The sequence below is a fragment of the Dermacentor silvarum genome, chromosome 9 (assembly GCF_013339745.2).
Source record: "Dermacentor silvarum isolate Dsil-2018 chromosome 9, BIME_Dsil_1.4, whole genome shotgun sequence".
Lineage (NCBI taxonomy): Eukaryota > Metazoa > Arthropoda > Arachnida > Ixodida > Ixodidae > Dermacentor > Dermacentor silvarum.
Genome location: NC_051162.1, coordinates 96,180,871 through 96,206,275, shown reverse-complemented (window position 1 = coordinate 96,206,275; position 25,405 = coordinate 96,180,871). Strand labels below are relative to the sequence as shown.

Here is a 25,405-nt window from a genome sequence, read left to right as displayed (position 1 = left end):
TCGTTACCGAGTAACCGTAAGCCTTTAGTCCGCATATTTTTGCTTTAGAAATAGCTTTGTCTTTGTGTTTAGACTGTATTTAGTCTCTAGAAGTTTCTAGAAATAGCGCCGTGTCTATGTCCAATTCCCTGTCTCCGATGCCATTTCGCGCTTCAATTGTACTCATGAATTACCGACTATATCCCCGCTGCCAAGTCTTGTTAGAAATAGTGTTATATATTCGCGTGCGTACTGATGTATGATGGTCTCGCCGCGTCTTTATTCGCAACATCCGAACGTTCGTCGTAAGCGGGACCGTGCGTCCGTGATGCTATGGCGTTCCAGTTACTTGCTTAACAAAACGTCGCTTTGTGCTTTGAAGCACAAAATTAACTGGAACCAATGCATTTCTCCGCGAAGTTCGGGAATTGATATCTCGAAAATGGTGTCATCCTGAGAATTAATTCCAAGTGGATCCGCCTTGCGAACTCCAGCGGCTACAATTTGCAAATTGCAATATGGGCCATCAGTTATTAGTTAAAAACTTCTTTAGTGGATTTTTGGCAATTATTCGAATATGCATTTCAATTTCTTGTGCAAGTACTGTCCGCCTCTTCGAGTAGACCAGCTCAATAACTAGAATTAGGCTATCTGCCATGCACAGGCAACCTTAAATAAATTTTGAAAGTGTTCGCTGAAACACCCTGTATATATATATATATATATATATATATATATATATATATATATATATACTGACTGTAGTCCGGCGCAGACCACCGTCAGATGCGCTTCGCTCCTCGAAGAGGTGGAACGTGTGTCGGGTGAGCTCCTGTTGAACAACACTTTGCAATGCGGCGAACACAGTTTCACTCATGGATCCGGGACCTCAAAGACGCGCGAACGTAATGCTAACGCAGTTCTCTCGCATTTGCCGCTAAATCGCCGCTGATGTTGTTTCGTTTTGTTTTGCCTTTCTCTCTTTTGTGTGTGTGTGTGTGTGTGTGTGTGTGTGTGTGTGTGTGTGTGTGTGTGTGTGTGTGTGTGTGTGTGTGTGTGTGTGTGTGTGTGTGTGCGTGCGTGCGTGCGTGCGTGCGTGCGCGCGCGCGCGCGTGTGTGTGTGTGTGAGCGTTCAAGAACCGGTCCCTTCTTCTGCGCTGTTTCTGCAGCAATGACGATAAAACGGTGCAGTACGCGGCGCCGTGGCTTAGCTGGTTAAAGCGCCTGTCTAGTAAACAGGAGATCGTGGGTTCGAATCCCACCGGTGCCTTTTGCTTTCCGGGTTTTTTTTTAATTTTATTATTATTATTTTTTGTTAAAGACACTGAACTTCTGCTTTCTGGGGTTTTACGTGCCAAAACCAGTTCTGATTATGAGGCATGCTGCAGTGGAGGGCTCCGGATTAATTTTGACCACCTGGGGTTCTTTAACGTGCACTACAACGCAAGCACACGGGCGTTTTTGCATTTCGCCTCCATCGAAACGCGGCCGGGATTCGACCCCGTGACCTCGTGCTCAGCAGCGCAAAGACACTGAACTGAAAAGAACTGAAATTGAGACAAACGCACAAAAAAAAGTTGCTCTTACCCGCGAGAAAAGGCTAGATAAACTAGAAAGGGCGTAAAAACGAACGACGCGTGGTGATGACGTACCACTGCCCGTGACGTCATAGATTTTGAAAGTGTTTGCTCAGAACTAGCTAACATACCGATAAAGAAGCACTACATTGTATTCTAACCAAAAAAAAAAAAAAAAAAATCGACTGGACTCGACCCACAATAATTATCAAAACAGCACGGATGTTAAAGTATGTTCTCGTACTTCTATAGAGTAGTAGGAGCACAACGCGAGAACATACTTATAAATCCCTGACGTCACGGTGACATCACGGGCGCTGTGGTTCCGGCGCGCAATTCAAGCAACCGAATTTTCTCCTCTGTCAATCAACTGCCTCCTGCAAAATAAAAAAAAAAAAATAATAAAGTCGGTCAGTACACATAGTTTGGCGAGTTAGTTTGTGCATGACGATGCTGTAAATACGCTTAAAAGACGAGCACGATAGGTGAAGACGAGACACCCAAAGTGCAACGTGTGTCTCGTCTTCACCTATCGTCATCGTCTTTTAAGCGCATTTCATCATCATCAGCAGCAGCCCATATTTATCTCCACTGCAGGACATAAATAGGTCTTGCGCTAGCTGATTCCAACTTGCGCCTGCAAATTCCTTAACTTCATCACCCCACCTAGTTTTCTGGCCGTCCTCGACTGCGCTTCCCTTCTCTTGATATCCATTCTGTAACTCTAATGGTCCACCGGTTATCCATTCTACGCATTACATGGCCTGCCCAGCTCCATTTTTCTTTCTCTTAATGTCAATTAGAATATCTGCTATCTCCGTTTGCTCTCTGATCCACACTGCTCTCTTCCTGTCTTTTAACGTTAGGCCTGACATTTTTCGTTCCATCGCTCTTTGTGCGGTCCTTAACTTGTTCTCGAGCTTCTTTGTTAACCTCCAAGTTTACACCATCGTAAATAAAATAATTTCGGATGATACGTTACCGCGGTGTTTAATTTTTGGACCATAAACATTAAAAAAAAATCATTTTGTACGTGCAGATGTATAGTTCTTCTTTCTGGGGTTTTACGTGCCAAGACCAGATGTAGTTACGAGTAAATAAATTCAGTTGGTAGTTGGCGCCTGTGTTTTCTTCTTGAAGTAGGCTGCGTTCTTTCTGGTCTGAGGCAATTTTTTTTTATTTGCATGGAATACGTACCTTATCAGTCTAAGCTGAATCGGTCTTCCTCTTTAGTGCCCATTTGATGCGATAACATTGTGTACATGACGTTCATCGGTCTTCATTGACGGTGTCGATGCAAACTTAAAAATCCTGTTTATTGTAAATAACGTCCATCCGATATACAAACACACAAGTGCGTGCACAGAGGGCCAGCCACTGCTATAAGCGTCCATTGAGGAGTTAGTGGGTTCGGCTGCCCCCGACGGCAAGTTGTCTTTTGTTCCCTTTTCAATTACATTTTCCTTTATGAAGAATATGAAGCTTATTGTAAATTTGCCCCTGTTTTAAAATTGAATATAGATGTCAACAAAAGACTAACGGTTGTTTCTTTTGTTTTCTCTGTCTTCAGTGTTCGCTTCGTATGGTTGCGTAAACCGTGCAACTTATGAACAGATTTCTGTCGTATATCTTTTGTATGTATGAAAGCGTTTCACGAGAGGTACTCTGTCCACACTTAATGATAATAAGCTTGCCCATGTCGCGAATGCATTAATAACGCTCTTGTTCTCTTTAATTTTCACTACTGCCAGTTTCACACACGCATATTTATATATATACAGGGTGTTTCAGCGAACAGTTTCAAAAATTCTTAAATGTTGCCTGTGGCAGATAGCTCAATTCTAGTTAATGAGCTGGTCTCCTCGAAGAGACGGACATTACTTGCACAAGAAATTGAAATGCATAATTGACTAATTAACAAAAATTCACTAATTAAGTTTTTAACTAATTACCTGATGACCCATATTGCAATTTACAAATTGTAGCCGCGGAGTTCGCAAGGCGGATCCATTTGGAACGAATTCTCGGGATGACACCAGTTTCGAGATATTAATTCCCGAACTTTGCGGAGAAATGCATTGGCGTTCCAGTTAGTTTCTTAACAAAGCGTCGGTTTATGCATTGAAGCACAAAATTAACTGGAACGCCAATGCATTTCTCCGCAAAGTTCGGGAAATAATATCTCGAAAGTGGTGTTATCCTGAGAATTAATTCCAAGTAGATCCGCATTGCGAACTCCGCGGCTACAATTTGTAAAGTGCAATATGGGTCATCAGGTAATTAGTTAAACTTAATTAGTTAATTTTGTTAATTAGTCGATTATGCATTTCAATTTTTGTGCAAGTAATGTCCACCTCTTCGTGTAGACCAGCTCATTAACTAGAATTGGGCTATCTGTCCCAGGCAACTTTAAATAAATTATGAAAGTGTTCGCTGAAACAACCCTTTATACATACATACATACATACATACATACATACATACATACATACATACATACATACATACATACATACATACATACATACATACATACATACATACATACATACATACATACATACATACATACATACATACATACATACATACATACATACATACATACATACATACATACATACATACATACATACATACATACATACACAGTTCCCGGTGTATAGTTTATAAGACCAATATATACAAACTCCGGTGAAATCAGAGATTATGCACACGTAATCTACACAGTATACTTACAAATACATACTAGCTAGTTTTAAGGTATGAATAGCCAAAAGAAAAAAAAAAACGTCTGGCACTGTTAGTGGAGTTTCAGCATTGTTTGTGGGGGCGGCTACACAGAAGAGCGGCGGTTGTCAAAGGCCCGACAACAAGCCGGGCGGCGGAGAGTTATAGCCACGGTGGGGGAGCCGTGGTTTACAGAGAGCCCGTGGTTAACTGAAGCTAACTGACGCGGGACTTCCGCCATTCGGTTCTCAGAAGCGGTACTGTTGCTTTGAAGTCAACCCATCGCCTATATGTGAACGCCCGCCTGCCGAAAGAATTCCGCGAACGGGCCAGATGCCCCAACGAGCGTGAAAGTGTTTTCCTTTGGGGTCAGTGTCTTGCGAGGTGGTGAGACAAGTTGATCACTGCGCAGCTAGGATTTATGGCAACGACCTCGAGACATTGGAACTCGGGACAGTGTCAGTCTGGAGCACGCACTAGCAACTATACACTAACAAAATTTAAAAAAATATAGCCCCTAAGCTTTCAGGGCTTACCTTATAGCTCCTAACAATAACTTTAATCTATCCAGCGCGCATTTTTCTATTTTAACGCTGCGCTTGAGACAATTCCACATCAACGGCACGTGTGTATCAAATTGACATAGCGTTCCTGAGACTTACATAATAGTATAGCGAACGCAGGGTGTTAAATCAAGGAAGTGTACGCATAGACTGGTGTCAATTATATGTGGGGGCCCCGATGAGCCCCCTTCGAAGGGTGCAAAATGCGATCGGAATGCAGCGCAAGGTATAGCACGAAACTCTATGCATGCCCACCGCGGTGTATAGCCTCCGTGATTTGTGAATGGATGTGCCCAGACGTTGGCGGCGTCGGCAGTCTCGAAGGCCGCGCGAATATCGATCGCTTTCGCGGTTCGATAATGGCGCTGACTCGGTAACCCGGAGAACGAGAGGCCGCGCGGACCCGACAGTGCGGCGCCTACGGGCACCTGCTCCGACCACCGTTTGTCGGCGGTGAAAGCGTCGACGAGGAGGAGTCGGGGTTCAGACCGGGAGGCCCGAGTGCGCCTCCGCCCCACCCGGAAACCCCCCGCCGGAAACATTTGAGGTAAGGTGCGCGAACTCGACGAAAGGGACGTCCGGAGAACCATCTCCTCGCGTTAGAGCACTCCGTGAGCGTCGGAAGCACCACTCGCGGAACGCGCTATACGCTTCGGTATCGATGCGAGGACTCCGGGCCGAGCCACCGAGTTAGGCCTAACGGTTGTCTCGTTCGCCTCTCATAGCAGACGACAGATCTTCAACGGACCCGGAGGCAAATGACCTTGAAAGTAAACGCTCGCCGTGACGGTCCCCGTCTGCTACGCGAAGCGCGTCGCAGACTGTGTTCACGCAGTTTCGTCGATAAACGGCGTCGCAGTTGTTATGCAAACCTGACATATACAGCGGCGCAGTTTAGTATTCATCCGGCGTTTCTGCAGTGCTGCTTCTGAAAGAGTAATGATATCATGGGTGCGGTCATCGTCGTCTCCGCATCTATAGCTGCATGCTTCGGTGTCCGCGAGGGCCAGTTTTGTTTGTAACCGCTGCAACTATACTTATGGCAGTCGACGCGACGTTATATCCTAATTAAGGGGCGGCTTCTCTGCATTGGATGAGCAGTTGCCTAAGTGCACACCGGATGTCGGAATGGATCGACGCATGTACGCGAATCCATTGCTGCGCAACGCTAATGAGGGACCAACCTTGAACCGGTATATTATATATAGCGCTATGCAAGTCTTCTGTCCGAAACCAATATTCCCTTTGGCCACTGAAACGGATGCTCGCGGTGATTTCCGTCATCGTCACTTAAACAAATTTTGTTTGCATACAGTTTCGAATTAATGCTTTAAACGGGTATATTTGAACGTTGTCACGGTCATAGTGCAACTGGTCGTCTTATAGGTGGTCCCGGGCTTTAAAGTGCTCATATGCGTATTAGTCCTAACTGTCCGATCTTGCAACGAGCTTCATAATCATTTTGAGCTTGCCGAAAAGCATGCGATTGATATGCAGTATATCGTTTCTTTATTTGTCATTGCAATCATTACCTTGGGTGCCTTTTGTTGAAACAGCACGAAGACGGAGTTTTCAGAATGAAAGTTGCAGCAAGCTGCCTTTAATATCCACTATAATCAGCAACATTCACATTTGATACACTCATGTACACGCACATACACACTATAGTTTCGTAATTAATGCAATGCACTAACAACCGCACACGCATAAGCTCAGTGCGTGAAAAGTAAGCACATGCAGTCACTCACGCAATAACTGAATATATGCGCAATCACTCGTTCGAACTACTTCGCAACAGCTATAAGAAATCGGATCATGGACTATTTGCTGCGTAGCATGGGCTTGTAGCATGTAAACCACCGACCTCGTGATGTACTGCGGCCTTAATTGATGGCGATAACGAACATGGTGAAGCCAGGTTCGTAATAGCCGGCAAACTAATATCTGACATATGCCTTCAGCATCTTCATCAGCTGCCTGACGAAGAAGACTCCGTGGCAGACACGCACACACGGACAAAAAAACACGCGTATATACGTAAACCACGCGCTACACGTTCACGACAAACGCAAGCGATTCCGTGGAGGTCGCGGACGATCACGGCTTACACAATCACCGGCGAACAAAGACTGGCTTTGTGCCGTTGGAAGAAGAAAGGTGCTGCGTCTGCGCATAAAGCCAGCAGCGTATCATCTCGACAAACTGCGCACGAAGGTGTGGCGCATAGCCTTTTGAATCCAGCACACGCGCGCGTGATTACGTTCTGCCACCGCGACAAAGGGCGAAAAACGTGAGCGCTTTACACGGGCGAATAAACAAGACCCGCGCCGGCCGAGTTATATAAGCCTGGTAGGAAAGACTAGCTGTTTAAGGGAGAATGAGTAAGCGATACCAAATCACTGGTAGATCCAATGGGCAGGTGGGCCTCGAAGCTGCTTTTCGCCTGGAGTAATTGGTTGTATACGTCTCTTATTCGACACCGTTTCGTATCTCCCTAATAGAGATACGTCTGCTGGGAACACCCAGCAGTGTAAAGGTTTATTCCACTAGGGGAGTACCAGAGCTCTCGCTCTCTATAGCAAGCGGTTACACGTGACATACAATGACTGGGATGAGGGAACTAAAGGCAGATGCAACTGCCTGACGAAGGCAACCCTATACCGTACATTGCCCAGAGGCGGAAAGCAACAAGAACACGAGAGAAACAACACAGAAACAAAGAAAAAACAAGAATCTATGGAAAACGCAAGCAAGAAAAATTATACACGAAGCTAAAAATTGTTTAAATGCATACTATTCTCAGTAATGCCGAAACAGTTAGGAATAATTCTTACAAACAACAAGGTTGAGAAATCGTGCGACACTTAATACAGTAATTTAAGATACAGAAAAGACTAACACGACCGCAGCAGAACCAGATACGTCACCGCACGAAGAGCGTTATTCAACTGAACTAAGCAAGAGATAATCCTTAAACACTTTTTGAGGCCGCAAACTGAAGTGTAGATTTAGGATTGTTAGACCCTATACAGGACGTCCGAAGAACTGCCTTTTGCAGCTTTGCTGTCTTCGATGTATCAGTTGCTCGGATTTACGTAAATCCGAAGATTTTTGTTTGTTCTGTTTTTGTTTAGAACTGTATACGAAAACGTGTGTATACAACCGACTGCGCAGCAGGCGTCGTACTTGACTTGAGCCCTCCTGGTGCGTTTAACGTGGTTCAACTCAAAATATGAGGCCTGTACGCAAAGCAGCCAAGTGGGATCCCGCTGTCTCTGTAGATGGCTGCGCGTACAAAAACGCAGACGGGACCTTGGAGTAATATTGTAGCACATACAGAAGTGGAACCAAGAAGGCACACGAAAGACAGACACAGCGCCGTGTCCTTGACATGGATGTGCATTTTGGCGTCCTTGTCTGTATGCGCTACAACAGTACTCCAAGATGCCATACGAACGAGTCCACATTGCAGCATTAGCAGAAGGCACACTTCAACGAGGCCTGGTGCGCCGTATCCAAAAACAAGCTAGCCCCAAAATGTCATGTATTTATCATGTACCATCATCAGCGCTGAATGATGGCGTCGCAATGTGTGCTTTCGTGAGTAGGCTGTGAGGGGTAAGGTTGACAAACTGCGCAATAAGCTAATTGAAGTTATCGACCACAGGTAACGAAACAAAGCCATCATTACGCAGGCGTGTAGCGAGCGTGTATCGCCAACTCAACATCAAGAACAAAGCGAATATTTCACTGGACATAACAGCTACATGGCAGCTTTCTTGTGACTCGTGAGAAATGAAAGGAAGACATTTTGAAGAAATCTGTTCCGAAGTTGCTTTCTTTCGCTTTATTAACATGATATCTAAACGCATCATAATATGTAGCGTTCGCAAAACATACCTCTCTCGGCTGGAGACACAGCCAAAATGCACAGAAGACGTCATCGGCACCGCGCTCCACCAACGCCTCCTATAAAGACGTTGACTCCACAATGAAGTCACGTGACCCAGCAAACCCCATCTTGACGTTACCTTGACGTTGTTCGACGCGTCCTCTTTCGATCGTATCGCTTCTGTGCGTTGCATATATATATATATATATATATATATATATATATATATAATGTGAAATAACCGGGTCAGTTCATGCATCCAATACGGACGCTAACGCGAGAATACACATGGATGCAGTTAGTGTGCTTTATATGGGCGCAGCACTGAAGGGTTTCTTTCTTTGACTTGTCCATCAAGATCCGCGCATGCGCGTGCGCTTTTGATACGGCCGATGAAGGGTAGACCGTTGTTATACGCTATAATATAGCGCCCAACACAACCCGTTCGAACAAACAATACCAGCGGCAACAATAAACGTCCACAACTGCGCGCATCTTGGCCGGCCCACCAATGGCAGCACGAAGGGAGTAAAAAGAGAAAAGAACAGAACAGAAAAAGTCCCGGATATTCACTCTTTTTGTCACGACCACCAACCACCACCTCGCGGCACGATATCCGATTTGTCGCGCTTGACCTTGGCGGCTGACCTCTTGCCGGGGGCCGCAACCGTCTTCTTAAAGGGTCACACCTGGGACAGAGAGAGGCGCAGAACACCGCTGACCACTGAGGGGACGGACACATAGACCGTTGCTCGCGACTGCGCATAGCCCAGCGCAGGTCGTCCTTGGACAGGGACCGTTCTTGACTTTGACTTCGGTTGGCCTTCCACGGGGCTTCAGTCATACTCGTCTTCTGCTGGACCAGACCTCTATGTCGCTTATGCGGTTCAGCCGAAGTTTGCTGTTGTCTCAGAAGTCTATTGGTTTCAAACGACTTGCATTTCGTCCTAAACACCAGGGTTGTTTGTGACTGAGCCGATTACTACGGCGAATTGAGGAAGTACATATACTCCTGCTTCGAAGTTTCATCTGCGAATGGGCCGGCCAAGATGCCTGGGAGGGTGAGTAATTTCTCTGGTCCGGAAGTCGATCGTCGGGTGAATTTTTTTTTTTTTTTGATCGTTGGTTGCCTTAAAAAAACAGTGCTTGCTTCGAGGTTGAGGTGTAGGGGGACATCTGAACTATTCCGTGGTATTTATGCGATGTCATCGTGCATCTCTCGTCGTTCCCGGGGATGTGGTCACGTTTGATTAATTAGACCTTATTAATTAATTAGCGGCAAGATACGTGACCGTTTCTCGCTTTTCTTCTCATTCTAATTCTTCAGGTAGACAAGTCCAGGCGCTGGTGCGAGGCCACGGCGCTGTCACGGAAAGGAACCGCTAAGAGGTGAGATACATGTGGTTTCCCCCCGCTTACTCTCCGCATTCGCTATAACGAAGATTAGGATATAACGAAGAAAACCGAAAGTATTACTCGTCTGGTTCTTGTGTTTTCTAAAGCGACGCTAGAAAAAAAAAACAAGTTTGGTTAGAGTGAACTACGCCCGAAACAGAAGTAGCGCGAATAGCCTACACTCCTGGCAATCGCAGATAAACTCAGCCGAGTTCAACTGGCATAAAACGGAGTGATAGCGAAAGGCGGGTTGGGACGCCGCCTTCTAATTGCCGAATCAGTTTCCTGTGCCGTCACAATTCACTGCAATGAATTACTATTTAGTTATGGCTGAGGGTAATATGTAAACATTGATTTAACAGTCGTGGCCTTCAGGAGAACGAAAACGAAAGCGCCCAAATTCGCAGTAATACCGCGACAACCGTAACTTCGGGCAATGATGTCATTACTGCTGTGGCTAGGAAAGGATGGCCTTGAATTATGATCCTCTGTGCTAAGGATCGACTAGCTCACGCTTTCCTGGACGTTTTAAACACACATTCTACAACAGCTTAATTCCTTGTTTGCCAATTTTGTTCCATTATTCCTGAAAACATCAAACGATGTTTTTCTTTTTTTACCCAGAAAAAAGCCCTAGAATATTAGATGCTAAACTGAGGACAGCAGCATTAGCACTGATTGCCTATTAAAATACACGTAAAACGCAGAAATGCTTTTCTGAGAAAACCCCTGGACCGATATTAATGAAATTTGTAGCATTTCAGAGAGAAAGTTAAATTCTAGTAACTGGTGAAAGAGGAATTTTGCAATAAGGCCTGAATCTTTTTTTACAAGAATTGCGGAAAATTAATATGTTTCAAAAAATTAAAAGCACGAAGTTTACAATTCCGTAACTCAGCACCAAAAACAGATATCGCAGTTTTGTAAACTCCATCCGTTAGAACAATCAAAGCGTACAAATTTGATACATTAATATTGATATTACGTGCTTTTGCTACAATGATTACGGTGGTTTCGCAAAAGTCCTACTCACATATTAGGGCTGTATTTGACGACCACGTATAATACATCAATTTTGTCCGCTTTATATGTATTATTAGGTGCAGTTCAGAGACCTGCCATATTGTTTTTCATTGTTGAGTTAGAGTTGCAAGCGTGACAGTTTCGTTTTCTTACGGTGAGCGATTTTCATCAATTTTCAATAAAAAATTTACGGTCCAAAAAAGAAATCCGCTTCTTGCAGTCCCGAGATTCTAACCTTTTCTTTTTACTGCAACGAATCTACCCAAATTCGGTGAAATGGTTGTCGAGAAAAACGAATTCTCCTTTCCCATGTATTTATATAGGACGCCATGAGCTGAAGCTTTCCCAGGTTTCTTATCCACCTCGGAAAGTTAGGTAAGCCTAATAACTTTAATTTAAACTGGAGGTTTTGAACGAGTGTCAGTAAGTAGGAGTGGCGGCATTCTCATAAATGAGTACTGAAGCGCGATGCCTAGTTTTTTTTTTCTTTTACTACGCTTCTGGCAACTGCCGCAGAATCGGTGAGAACATCGGTTGAGCACATGGAAAGGATTCTGAGCGCGTAGCGATCAGGAAAATGCGAACGCCGTTCGTAACCGAAACTGAAACTGAAGCAGCGCTGCGCATTTCCCCCCCTCCTGCCCTCCTCTCCTTTTCAGAGCGTCGTCTGCTGCCGCATCTCGCGAGGCACCGTCGCCAGCGAGACGACACGAGAGCGGCACCATGAGAGATGTCAAGATGGCGGAACTGAAGGTGGAGGCGCCGCTAGCGCGCACCGAAGAGTGGTCAGACTTCAGCGATTTCCAGAGCTCCGAGGACGTGGAGAACTCGAACGCGTCGACCAAATCGACGCCCACCACCGACAGTAGTAGCGGCGGCGGCAACAACGGCGTGGCAGCCAACGACAACTCCTTCGCGGACTGCAACTTCAGCGAGACGTTCTCCAACTCGCTCGAGGATCTGGTGAACACCTTCGACGACAAGATCACAAAGTGCTTCTGCGACTACGACGAGAACGTGGAGAAGCTAGCGCCCGTGCAAATCCGAACGCAGGAGGAGATTTTGAACGAGTGTCAGTAAGTAGGAGCGGCGGCATTCTCATTCGTTCTTTTCTTTTTGATGGCTTGCTTTAATTGGCTTGACGGAGCGCAGTTTGAAGCGCGACGTACGGAGGATGTTGCCGTGGGAGCGACTCCCACTCCGCTGGATGCTCTCGGAAATCAGCTGTATTTCTCAAGCGAGCGCAAGCGCTCGACGCGTTTCAGTTGTGTCCTAGCTGCTTTGCTTTAAAGGAAAACACGCCTCGGATGTTCTTATGTCGGGCTTCGCCTAAAGGAAAAAGATACATAAAATAAAGCAACTGTGTGTGCCACTATTTTCGTCTATTTCCGTTAACCGACTTCACTTAACGAAAAAAAAAAAAAATGCATGTTTCCCCTACGCATGTGGTGCAGCACCGAAAATGTGAGGTGCCGTTTTGTCATCGTGGTTTATGTCAACACGAGCACAACGCGTGCGTAATTTTGGTACAGAATGCTTTGCTTGTTTCTTGCCTAAACTATTCAGAAAAATAAACACCTCGTAAGAATTTAAGAAAAATAAGTAAGAGTATAAGAGGAGGGTGGAATGAAGGCGTATAGAAGTTCTGTGATCGTTGTACACTTCGGATCTAAAAGACTGTTTCTTTAACGACGTGTTTACGTAATTGATACCCGTATCTGCCGACAAGATTGCGACCGTTTCCTTCACCGGTGAAACGCGGGATACCTGTATGCTTGTTATCCGAAAACGTTATATCTTATCTTCGCCTTTCCGCGGATGTGTTCTTTTTTATCCGCTTCGTCTGCCTGCTGCTCGAGGTTTCTCTCGTCATGCTAATGGGTCTTTCGAGTTGAGGTTGCGCTGCTTGCTTATCGCATGCGAACGTTTCGTAACACCTGCTTTAGGAGGTCGCGAACTTTTTTCGTCTGCTAGCCGCTTCGTCACAAACCACGACGTCTGCAAAACTTTTTGGCCTGTTAGCCGCTTCCTTCATCAGAAACCACGACGTCTGCGAAACTTTTCGTCTGCTAGCTGTTTCAGCATCTTCACCCCCAACCCCTCATTTTTTGCCCCCCTCGGTCCCGTACGCTTCAGCGATGGTTGTAACCTGTCGATGTAGGGTCGGGTTCGTGGACATTTAAGGAGGATAGACGACGTATAGGTCGCGCAGGAGACGAATTCGTGCCTCACGTTCTGACGTCGTGCTGGACTTGTATCGAAACTACTTGCTTAATTTTCGTTGTTGTCTTTATCTCTAGCCGTTTTCTCTCTCTCTCTCTCTGGTAGGTGAGAGCGGGGAAGGGTATGTGCGTGCAAGGGGGCATGTCGGGTGTAGGGTGTCGGTGTGGTACTACTGCCGTTTTGTAAATCTAGGCCACGATGGGGTCGCGTTTGTATAGGCGAGAGCCCCGTTGGGAGGGTCCCGCTTAATATAGCACCTCCCGCTGCCTCGGTCGCTTCGGGTCTCTCACGGTTCGTATAAGCGGGCATTTCCTCATTGAATCGTGTCGCCGGTGTTATCGGAGATCCTTGTAGCGTATTGGAACCGAGCCGGGGAAAAAAAAAAAAAAAGTTAGTCGTCTTTCCATTGCGTTTTATTTTTTAATTTTTTTAAAAATTTTAACCCTTAGGTGTGGTCGCATTAAAAGAGAATATGACCTAGATGGAATTATGCGGTGGGGCATCTCAAATGTATGCATCTGGCAAAACCCCTCAATGTCAGTTAAAGTGCCCTTGCATTTTAACGAATCAGGCAATGCACTACTATATGTTACAACAGCAGAGTTGGGCACAACTTACGTCCTATAGACCAATTTATCTCCTGTGTCAGTGCAAACATTTGATTCGTGAACTCGTAATTTGATCTCAAACCATACTTAGCATTTCAGGATTGTTTTGAACATTCCAAGTTGACTAAAGGTGATGCTATCATTCTAGGCAAGAGAAAAATGTTAGCTAATGAAAGTTATCGCATACGTATCCTAATCTGTAAATGAGCTACAAATTGTACGCTCAGAGATCTTACACTATTTGTGTATTGTTGCAGAATTTTACTGAGAGGAGATAAAGCTTGTGCAAGGAGAGTCGGTCATGTCCACTTCTGCATTTGTCAAGTACTGCGATATTGGTGCACATAATCTTATCTGTGAGAGAAGCAACATAAGCAGAATTAAAACTTTGTCATTATCTATTTGGGAGAGTGTCACATTTATTTTTAACAATGTTTTTAACAATGGGCTGGATTTTGTGTCTTGATAACGTTCGTTGACTTCAGTCTAAATTGTGCACTGGAAGCACATAGTGAATGTACGCTAATCTTAAAACTAGGACAAATAGATGTGCCCAGTGGGATATGCCATAACATTGTCATGCTTACTTTAATTCCTACGGAGAGTATAGGTTACTCAGTTAATGTGTATAATTTCAGTTCTTGTTTGTCTAGATAGACGTTCGTGATGTGTCAGAGGCAGCATTCACAACTTTCGATGTGAAACCTGTTGGTTCACCACAGTAATGTTTGCAAAGCATGCATGTGTAAGGCAGAAAAAGTTTGCACTGAAGGAAAGTATATTTTGCATAATTTATGTGTACAATAGCACATTAACGGAAAGTGACAACATGTGTGCCTTGAAGAATTAGCTTCTAGAAGCCGATATAGGGGTGGGATTTGAGGTTGTTGACACGCCTTTTACTGCAGTAACTCCTGGCACTGTTTGTTTAGAGCGGTCGTGACTCGTAGGAAGAATAAAAGATCGCTTATTGTCACGGCCACTAGTGTGTTGAAATTGTGGAGGCAATAAAAGTCGTAAATTTTTTTTTCAGTCTTAGTCATGCATGTAGTTGGCAGCTAGTCGGGGCCACCTCTCCGTGACTGAACCTTTTGAAGAGACTTCTGATTTACCGCTATGTCTTGTGTGGTGTGATACGCATCTACACCGAACGCATCAAGACTCGGAGGATAAACGTGTTTCACTTGAATCATTTTGTTATGAAGCTTTGCAAATCTACGAGGTGTCATATATACAGTCAATGTCAATGTTACCTTTAGAATTCGTGTATCACTGCTGGCTTTGTAATACCATGTAATACCATTCGTAGCGTGAACAACATGTAGAAAGTAAGTGTTACTGTTTTCATAACTATGCCGCTGTCAAAACCTCAGAATAACCACCATTACCTTAGGGAAAGCAGTGATTAATTTTCATATTTTTGCACAGGGCTTGCTGATACAAATTCCAGTAGTGAGCTCAGTGAACTTTAGGTTGTGGGTATTACTATTTTTGTCACACTTAGTTTTCACCTCTGTAAAATGGCTGTTTTATCAGTTTAAGTCGTAATGATATAGATGGTATCGGTTTCAAACAGCTGCATCAAGCAAGAATTCATCTTTGTCACAATGATTTGTGACATTTTGTTTTACTGTAGTGACAGTGTTGTGACAGTGTAAGTATGAAATTGTAGCTTTGCGACAGAATGTGTGGAATATAATTACCATTGTGAAGCGCGCAAACACATCTCTTTACCTGATACATTCTTCCTTGATTGTTATTGTGTTGGTGTATTATTACATATCTCTGCGTTTTATTCAAAGTTATCCTTTAGTGTTTCCAGATGCATTGACAGGCCATTTGGAATGCTGGATTTTTATTTGACATTTTTTTTTGCCTCTTACTGTAAGCTTGCCTTAGTGTCGATACTGTTTATCTGAAACTTCAACTTGTTTGTTTCGGTCTTGCAACAATGTAATCTGCGTGCTTCTCTTTTTTGCATTTGTCTCCCCATGCATATTTCTTTCTGTTTCACTGTGTCCAGTCTAGTTTCTTCTGTTCTGTCTGAGACTTGCACGTAATTGCAATTTTTATTATTTAGTTCATGCCGTCGATTGCATGCACTATTCTGATTTTACATTTATGTTGGAAGCTGATACCCGTGCCACACAGGTTGAAGCCAATGCTTTTAGTTGTCCAAGACTTTAGGCTTCTTAATGCCATTGCATCCAAAGTTGCTGCTGCAAGGGCAGATTTTTAATGACTCGAAATATTGCGTTGATAATAGCAGGGTAAGCTTGTTTTCCAATTGTCATATAATCAGGACAAAATTGATTTAGCCTGCAAAAAGAAATGCTAAAACGTTATTTAGTATATTTTATGTAGAATTATTTCAGTTTATTTCAGGAACATGTTATTTGCGTGCAGATGTAACTGCCACCATTGGGATCGAGCGTATGTATTCAATGGCCTAATGAGATGCCAGAACGCACTACATCGCAAGTTGCATTGCTTTAACACCATTAAGCGTTTTCGTGAGGCATCACGCAGATGACATCGACCTTTAATGCAGTGTGCATTTACTGTCATTTTATTTTTACCCGTGTGGCACAGGTTAACGGATTTATAAATGTGCATGCATTCTTGCTTGCTGTGTTTGTCCTGTTCCTTCTGGCAAGTAATTGTTTACATAATGTTTCCATGTTGGCCTTCTTGCTTGTTGCCGCTTTTGAAGTTTTGTCTGCTTTGAAGAGCTGGTGTGCTAGTAATAAAATGTCACCATTTTCTGGCAGTTTCCTCCTGTTGTTGCATCTCTCTAGCATGCCACTTTCAGCTCGAATGCGATTTCTACTAACCGAAAGACTTGTGTATGGTTTGGTTGAGCAAAGCACAGTGAACCCTTGTTATGATGAAATTACTTTATGTGAAAATATTGCTTAATTCAAAGCTTTTTGTGCTTCCGACTGCAGTGCGTGCAGTTCATCCCGGATTATTCCAGATGTAGTGGCGTGCCAGACTCCGCTTAGTGTGAAAACGGGTAATGTACAGGGACTGCTTGGTTCAGTATATATGATGAACCTTTGCATTTCTTTGTATTAACCTGGAGAAGCAAACAGCACTACAAAGGACTGCATCACATGAGGATAGTCAGCAGGCAAAGTTCACCGCTATTGAGTGCTGCTTTGCTTTAACAAACATTCTACAAGCTCCTGTGCTGTTGGAGTGCGCATGCTATTACTACTGCTCTTTTAGGGCAGCTCTGCTTTTAACGAAATGCTACTTATAAAGAAAATATTTTTTGTCCTGCATGACTTCATTATAACAAGGGTTCATTGTACCAGGTTGTGCATCTTGTAATGAATATCACTGGTTTGTTAGAAGCCTTCTCTTAGAAGTCTTTTTATATGCAGAGGGTTTGTTTCTTCTTTTAGTTTCTTTGGCAAGTTTGGTGTGAGAAGAATCGGAGAGCTTTGGTGTGTCTGGCTACGTCTCGCACTTTACAGCATACCGGAAAATGTGAATGGCAGTAACTGTGCTGGTAGCGTCACCGTGCAGCTGTTTGTTCAACCAGGAGCATCAGAAACATTTCTTTGTTTCATGCTGTTCTTGTCGAATAACGAAAAGAAAAGCGACCAAACATTCACGATTGTTTTGTTGCAAATACCTTTATACCAGTAAATGACTAGTACATTACCTGCTGTTAAAATAATAGTTTTATACACTCTGGTGGAACTCAACGTCATGAGATGACGCCACTAGTGTAGCTATTCAAGTCTACATCTTCGGTATTGCATAAATGCTATGTGTATTTGGACAAACTAAAAACCTTCATCGTTTCATTAATGTAGTTTTGCGTGATGAATAAATCGGCTAAGCGTGCTCTTTTTGTTTACTGCATATCATAGTGCGGAGACGTTGCTGCTATGAATTGACAAGCAGAATCTGCCATAGGTGTGCACATATTTTTGTGCTGGATTGTGATGCCCCATGTGGGGTTGTTGCATCAGCTTTGTTGATGAGATGGTCTCAACAGATCTCAAGTGATATCTTTCCTGAGCATGTCACTTTGCATTAAGGATGTCAGCATTAGTATTTTCAGACCGAACTACATTAGTGGTACAGTCAGCAAGAACAAATAAAAATTAAAAAGGTGATAAACATGGAACCTGACCACTGCTATTCTGAAGCATCAATAAATATAGAAGTTAGCCGGTTGGACTGCAAACTGCTACAGCTGCAGCATGTGAATGGCTGATCGACGTTTCAGCTATTGAGCACGCTGAGGTCACGCTTTAATTTTTGGCTGAATGTTCGCGTTGATTAAAGCGCCAAGATGGTATCAAAAGTCGACTCCAGGACCGCATGAGAGAGAGGCCTTTCTGATCGGCATCTTGTGCGCGGCATTTTGGAGTGAGCGGGTACCTTATCAGATCTGCCGGGCCGTTTTGTATGTCCAGGCCAAAGCCGCTAAAGAGGCTCTAATCAGAGCCAGCGGACGCGGCCTCCATTTTGATGCATCTGCACGCACTTTCCCCTTTCGCTTGGCGCCTCGCTCTGTTTCTTTCTTTCTTTTTATTTTTCGCTCTTGAATTCTTGTTTCGCCTCGGCTTGTTATATCGTTCGTTGCGCCTTTGTGCAAACGACCTTGGCTGTCGTAGGCGCGCGCATTGGAGCGAGCAGACGACAAGGCGTAGGGGGGTCGTCCGTCTTGCAGAAACGATGCAGCGCTTCCGAAAGCCAGGGCCGAATTCGCGGAGTTATTTGGAAGTTGAAAATGATTATCTAATGACCTGCATCCGTGGGTTTGTCTATCAAATAATAACGATAATCGCTAGGCGCCAGAGCGAAAGTTCTTACATGTGGCTATAGCTTTTAAATACAGAATCCCGATTACCTTGTGCCAGCCCTGGCTTCTAGAAGCTCTGCTGCACCGTTTTTTTTCGGCTGGGAGAGTAGCTTGTCGTCTGCTTCCTTCCGGGGATCCGCAGACTCCGGGCAGGCTGCCAGCGCCGACGGCCGCCATTCGTGTCGTCTGCTAGCAGGGCCATCTCTAGAGCAGACGATTTTTTTTTTTCAACATTATTTTCTTGGGAGAAGCGCTTGCGGCATTTTTTCTTAGCTTTCGACATTTAGAGCTTGTCTTGGTGAGGAAATACTTCGAAATATGCTCGTACGGAAAGTCAGCGCGACCGAAATGCTCCGGTTCGCTTCGGCTCTTATCCCTGCTAACGAGGCAGCAGACGAAACTTCTGTTTTTCTCTTGTTCCTTCTGCTCGCGGAAGCTCCTTCTGCATTGTTCTTTTAAGCATAGTAGTCTTGTACTTGGAAGTAGAGTGGGTTTCAAGACGGGCCAACAAAAAAGTCTGTGCCTCTCGGCTGGGCAAATTTACTTCGGAATATTGTGGCTGTCCGTCAGAATTTTCCGATTTGTTAAGATTCCGTCGCTCCTCTTCCGGAATTTCCTGGAAGTTTATTATAACTAGGCTTTTACTTTGGGTAGGAGCATTCGAGTATATTTTAGAATATGGTAGTCATGGGAGTAAATCGCTCCCCAACACCGATTTACAGGACGACGGGTCGTTCGATTATTGTTATGTTTTATTTTTACAGAGAATGGTTAGGGAGGGGGGGGGGGGGTCTGTGCGTGGTTGCATTATTCAGTCCGTATATGTCGACGTTTCTTACGTTTGCTTATACAGGTTACCTACAGCACCTCTTCATGGCATTATTTTAGAGGTTTGCATTCACACATTACAAGTCGATTTAGTATGTGACTTTTAAAGGAAGTAAATTGAAGAGAAAAGTGGGCAGCGCCGTAACTGTCTCTCGCTGTGAGGACACCTCACTGCACAGGGGAGGGGTGAGGGGAATAAAAGAAGAGAAGAGGAAGGATTAGCTGGTATCAACCCTGGCTTCTAAATGCCAGGACTGCCCCAGTCGAGCGGCTAGTTCGACCGCCCGAAGAAGCGGCCTACAAGTCGATTTTACACAGGCACGGAAAATGACACATTTAACGTAACTACTGCGGAATATAACAGCAGTACATCAGGCGTGAGAGAAACACGCTAACAAAGATTGACATGTCGGCGTCATAGAAAAGAACATGACAGACATGGCGGTTAATGCAGGTACTTGTAAATGAGATACTCGTCTACATGCTTTCATTCCATAAAACATGACAGACATGGCGGTTAATGCAGATACTTGTAAATGAGATACTCGTCTGCATGCTTTCATTCCATAAAACATGACAGACATGACGGTTAATGCAGATACTTGTAAATGAGATACTCGTCTACATGCTTTCGTTCCGCGTGTTTAAGTTCGTATCAGCGCTTGAATCCGAATGTCATGACGTTGTTTCAGCTAAGCGTGGCTGACCTTGCACCTTGGCGCTTCTGCACGAACGCGCACGCGTTGCGAGCAAAATACTATAGGTGCGCTCTTCTGAGACAAAGGACGGAAGTGAAACCTTGAATAGTGTCCGCCGCTCTTGGGAATGCAAAGCGCTTGCCACGACAAAGGGAGCCTCGGTGGCCAACAATTAAAGCGTGCCGTAATAGTCTTCCTTCCGTTTGTTTGCACAATGCCTTCTTTTAGCGGGCACTGCTTTCGATCCAGACGACGTTGGCTGGGAGAGTTCGTACTTAAACGGCAAGACGAAGGTCTCCTGAAGATGGCTGCACAATTATGTCTGCAACAGAACAGTGTGACGTCACGAAGGTGCGGTGGCGCTGCCGTCGCATTCCGTATGGGCATCAGAAGAATGAATGCTTACTACGGGAATAAAGATTAATAACCGCAGCCAAGTTTACAAAAGTTGCCTTGCGAAGATGTTTGTTTAAAGCGGAAAACAGCGTGATAGCCGTCTGTTATTTTCGCCTATACAGCACCTGTTTGTGTTGAACTGTCTCAAACATACGTGATAGTGCTTCTGGTACTTCACTGCATAGATCCTGCAGGTTGTTTTCGCAGAGGAATTGTCACGGTTGCTGATGAGAAAAATTAGCGCAACAAAAAGACACCGCATACACGAAGGGAATTGACAAAGACTTCGCTCCTCTTCCTGTGTGCGTTGTCATGTTGTTGAGCTATTGTTCTTGATCACCAATGCAAGATCTACTAATTAATTCTTCTTCAGTTGTCACAGTATACATCCTGTTAAAAATGTTAAAAATGAACGGGGCGTTCATTTCGAAACGTAGCTGTCCTGTGCGCGACCAGAAATGTGTTGGTTTGCTGTGTAGTTTGCGTTGTATAGCTTTTAAATGAGCGATTTGATTATATCCCTGTTGGATACGCGAAACGCGAGAAGCCCTGCATATCAGTTAATTCAATGGCTAAACCGAATCAGGTGCTGCAAAACACCAGTTTATCGCAACTCACGCTGGTAACTCGCTTGTTTTTGTCGGTACAGACGGCTTGCAGGCGATACGCTGACGGCACTCAACTTGCCGCTGCGTAACCCCGATGCAGACAAATAAATTGCCGTCTGGAAGGAACACAACTCGGAGAGAACGAACTAGCGGAGGAAGTTGGTGTTGCGCTCATACTACGAAAGGGCTGCAGTTATAAGGCACACAAGGCCCCGGTAACGGTTTAGCGACGTGAATTGTTAACTGCGTAGGTGCGTTCTGTGTCGCCGAAGAGATCAGTCGCTTGGCACGCTCCTCACGATCCCTGCTCATGCGTCTGCGACACAATAGCGGTGCAGACGACACATGCCGTCTGGATCGTCCCGTGTCTGCTGAAGCAGACGAAAACTGTCGACAGTGAAACGTGCGCAGACAGTAAACAGACGGCGTCGGCAGTGTCACTTCGAAAGGGCTGTGTTGAAAGAGGCCCTTCAATATAGCCTCTAGCTACTGTTCCGACAGAAGACTTTTTGGCCGGGTTGGGTGACGTCAGGGACATCATTCTCCTATGACCATATAGGCATGGAACCTAGACAAAGGATCTCCGTCACATTACAGTTCGTCTGCTGCACAATAGCGGCGCAGACGACACGCTATAGGACCGCGAAGTGCGCACGAAACCTGCTGGCTGAGAAAAACGTGCCCCGGCCACGACCAGGCGATAGCGAGGTGTCGTGTTACCGCCGCGAAAAGAGCTGCTGCGCATTTATTCCGCGAACTGCAGAAAGAGCTTTTTCGTTCCGCGAACCGTTGGCAGAGAACAGGGGACCGAGGGATGCATGAGTCGGTCTGCTCCGAATAGGCGCGGGAAGGATCGAGGAAGCAGACGACGGCGGATGAAGGAGAAGCAGTCGCTATTGCAGAAGCGTAGCGTAGCAGCATCCCATCCGCTGGCAATGACGTCACGGCTGCTGCATCGATCCGTGGGGGACAAAAAAGAGAGGCCACGGAGGAAGACTACGCAGCAGCGCGCGGCTTTACTGCGTTGCAAAAACTCCGGGCCGACGACGCGGGCACTTCGCCGCCGCGCACAGTCCAAGCGTCTGGTCACGCTTGAAACTCCGCGACGTTCTGGAAAATTCTAGCCGTGCTGTAGCTTTCACCGAGTAGGGAGATACCCGCCGTGGTGACGTAGTGGCGTATTGTAGTTTTGGCACGTAACACTCCCGAATTTAATGCTATATTTCAAGTCGGGGGATGCGAGTGGTACTGTATTAAAGCAAGCTCCAGCATCGCTGCAGTTGACATTGAACTTCAGCGAACGCTCGCCGTAATACACTTGCACGTTGCTGCAAAGCAGATGACGCGCAACTTGCAGTTTCGTCCGTCACTCTGATGGAAGACGACATTGCTTTTGAAAAGCGCGGCAACGCGCACAGCAATGCGGCACATCGCTGCGAAGCAAGCGACTCGAAACTTGCAGCGCTATCTGTCGCTCCGATTGATAGCAGACGACATTACCGTGGATCTTGCAGTGCAATCTATCGTTCTGATAGCAGACGACATTGCTGCGGAGGAACACAGTCTGCGCGCTCGCTTCCCTGGATGGCTGCAGCACACACGACGCTGTGGTCTTCCACGGCGCTGCGCGCATTTACCACTACACGATTTCGAGGCGTTGGCCGAGCGGAGGCAAGAGGGGAACTATTTTGGAACGCGGAGGTCTGGGTCGCTTACGTCACGAGTCGCCAGAAGCAGGCGCGGCGAAACGAGAGCACGAAACGATGAATAAGCAAGCAAGCTACTCGCTAGCTTGCTTCGCGGATGCCTCGGCTGTGATAGATGGCAGCGTTGGCCTTCAGCGCTGAAAAGGCATGTGGAGGTCATTCAAAGTAGAGAAGAGAGAAGGGGCAAATAAAGACAACTATATTTGTAGTAGTGTAGTGGGGATTCCAGGCACCGCTGTGATGGGGGCACGTCGTCTGCAATTACTGTTGTGTCAGTCGATATACTTGTTTTTTGTTCTTGGCGTTCAGGCCAACGCTCGTGTAATGCTGAATGCACCAATTCTCGTCGCAGACCATCGAAGTGCCCAGCAAGGCTATCGCAAGGTATCGACTACGTATTTGGGCTAGGCTAAGCACTATACCAAGTCATCCCCAGCATTTACCGGAATTTATTGATTATTGATCGATTAGCGATTAGCTATTGATTGGCTATCGATTGCCTATCGATGACTGGATAAGCTTAAGTAGTCCCAACCATGCCTAGCTAGACTTCGCCCGGCTCAGCTTCGCTAGTTCACAGGGGTATGTGCCGTTGTGCTTGGACCCTTTCTGCACTACCGCCAGGATCGGCCCACGTTTTTTGTGGACGACTAACGGACTTAACGGCCGGCTTAAAGAGCTCCGCTGTTAAAAAGTGTAAGTGCGAGGTAGCTGCACACAACCTTCGTAATGTTTCCTGTCGCTTTGACCAAGTGAGACAATTTCTTGTATCTCGCCGAATTACGTAGTTAGTTGTAATAATCAATCGCTCAAATATTATATTAAGAGCAAGAAGTGTCGATTAGAATATTGTAGGCCATGCTGAAAAAGTTCCGATCCAGCTTTCTGTTGCTCAGTACGTTTTTACAAAGTCTGAAAGAAAGCCCGCAAAATATGAGGCACAAAAAAAAAAAAAAAAAAAAAAAAAAGTCAGCTGGAACAGCAATGCATTTCACGGCACGTTTTGAGTCCGTATGTCACGAAAACACAGCGTCAAAAATGCTGCGGCCGAGTTTGAATTCAAATTTCGCGCCGAAAGGAATTTCGGCGGTAATATATGCGTTTAGGGGGAGGAGGGGATAACGATACTATCTGTTATTAGTGTAATGATGTTTTGATACCTGTTGGATTGTAGTTTGAGGGACACTTGTGTAGTCATCGAAATAATACGTTGATATTACTATTGCAGTTTATATATTGATGGTTTGTGAATTGCTTTCAGTCACCACACTCACGTGGAACAGTGTTCCGCTGCTGTTCTATGCGTCGCTGTTGCCATAAATGCATGTAATAATCGTCTTAAGCCCAGTCAAGCTGCAACCGCTGCATTTCAACTGACAATCCAGCCTATGTCTGCTCAATGAGCTCACCGATTAATTGAGTAACTAATTAAGTAAATAATGAGCGCCTCGAGAACGTGCACCAGCTGGCTCATACAGTTCATTTTGTGTAAGTGCATGTAGTTGTACAGGGCGACGGTGTTGCTTGCACGTATACCAACACAGCGGCTGCGAAGTTTGAATTTGAATTTCGCGCCAAACGAGATTTTGGCGGGAACTGACTGACGTGCTTTTAATACGTGCCGGAGCGCCTCGGTTACCGGAATTCGGCATGGGTTCATTCTGGCTATATTGGACGACAAAAGCGAGTGTACAACTTAACAAAAGCTGCGTTTGCAATGGCTTCGCGCGTTGTGCGTCCGTGACTCAGTCGTTTAACGTGTCGAGTCGCGGACTCAGTGCAACGCGAGGTGGTGAGTTCGAATCCCCTCGCGAGGCGTCTTGTTTGCATCTTGTTTTCTTATTTGCGGGATCGATCGTACTTCACGCCCGAGGCTCGGCGCGCTGGTCTGTCCGATGATTAGTAAAAATGTTATATTGCTGTTCACATTCTGAACTTGCCTTGAGGACATACTCTCTATGAGGAAAGACCGGTGCGTCGAGCGTTTTTTTTTTTTTTTTTCTTTTTTTTGCGTGTTTATTGCTCCTTACTATCGAAATTCGAGGCGTTTCAGATGTTCACTGTGGCTCGTCTACGGGTGTTTATTTTCGGGCACGAAATGGGCAGCAAGAGATTAACGCATTTAGTTTCTTTAAGAGGAAGGTTTAGCTGATAGCGCCATGGTCTTCCCGGACCCCACGACACCGAATTCGATACGGTTTGTTCCATTTGAAAGAATAAGTTAAAACTCTACCGACTGTTAGGAGATTTCTTTATAAACTCCGCCAATTTCTTTTTTTTTTTTCTTGTTCTTGGTATAAGTTACTGAAAATAGAATTAAAAAAAGAAGGGCAGGAACTAACGCATCGAGTTTA

General features: G+C 45.2%; 1 protein-coding gene and 1 non-coding gene across 4 annotated transcripts in view; both read left to right on the top strand.

Moving 5' to 3' along the window:
* The first annotated feature begins 1,175 nt into the window (after positions 1-1,175).
* On the top strand, positions 1,176-1,249 carry Trnat-agu (transfer RNA threonine (anticodon AGU)). The gene has a single exon. It is a non-coding gene; the product is annotated as a tRNA-Thr (tRNA).
* A 4,003-nt stretch (positions 1,250-5,252) lies between these two features.
* Positions 5,253-25,405, top strand: part of LOC119463401 (fasciculation and elongation protein zeta-2) — a 45,930-nt gene continuing 25,777 nt past the window's right edge. The window contains exons 1-3 of one of the 3 annotated variants that reach the window (XM_037724250.2): positions 5,253-5,396; positions 10,069-10,130; positions 11,819-12,235. In XM_037724250.2, the coding sequence (XP_037580178.1) occupies positions 11,883-12,235 (353 nt within the window). In that variant the 5' untranslated portion in view covers positions 5,253-5,396; positions 10,069-10,130; positions 11,819-11,882. Of the gene's footprint in view, positions 5,397-9,455; positions 9,803-10,068; positions 10,131-11,818; positions 12,236-25,405 lie in introns of those variants that run through there. The other 2 variants (XM_037724249.2, XM_037724248.2) reach the window with 2 other exon arrangements.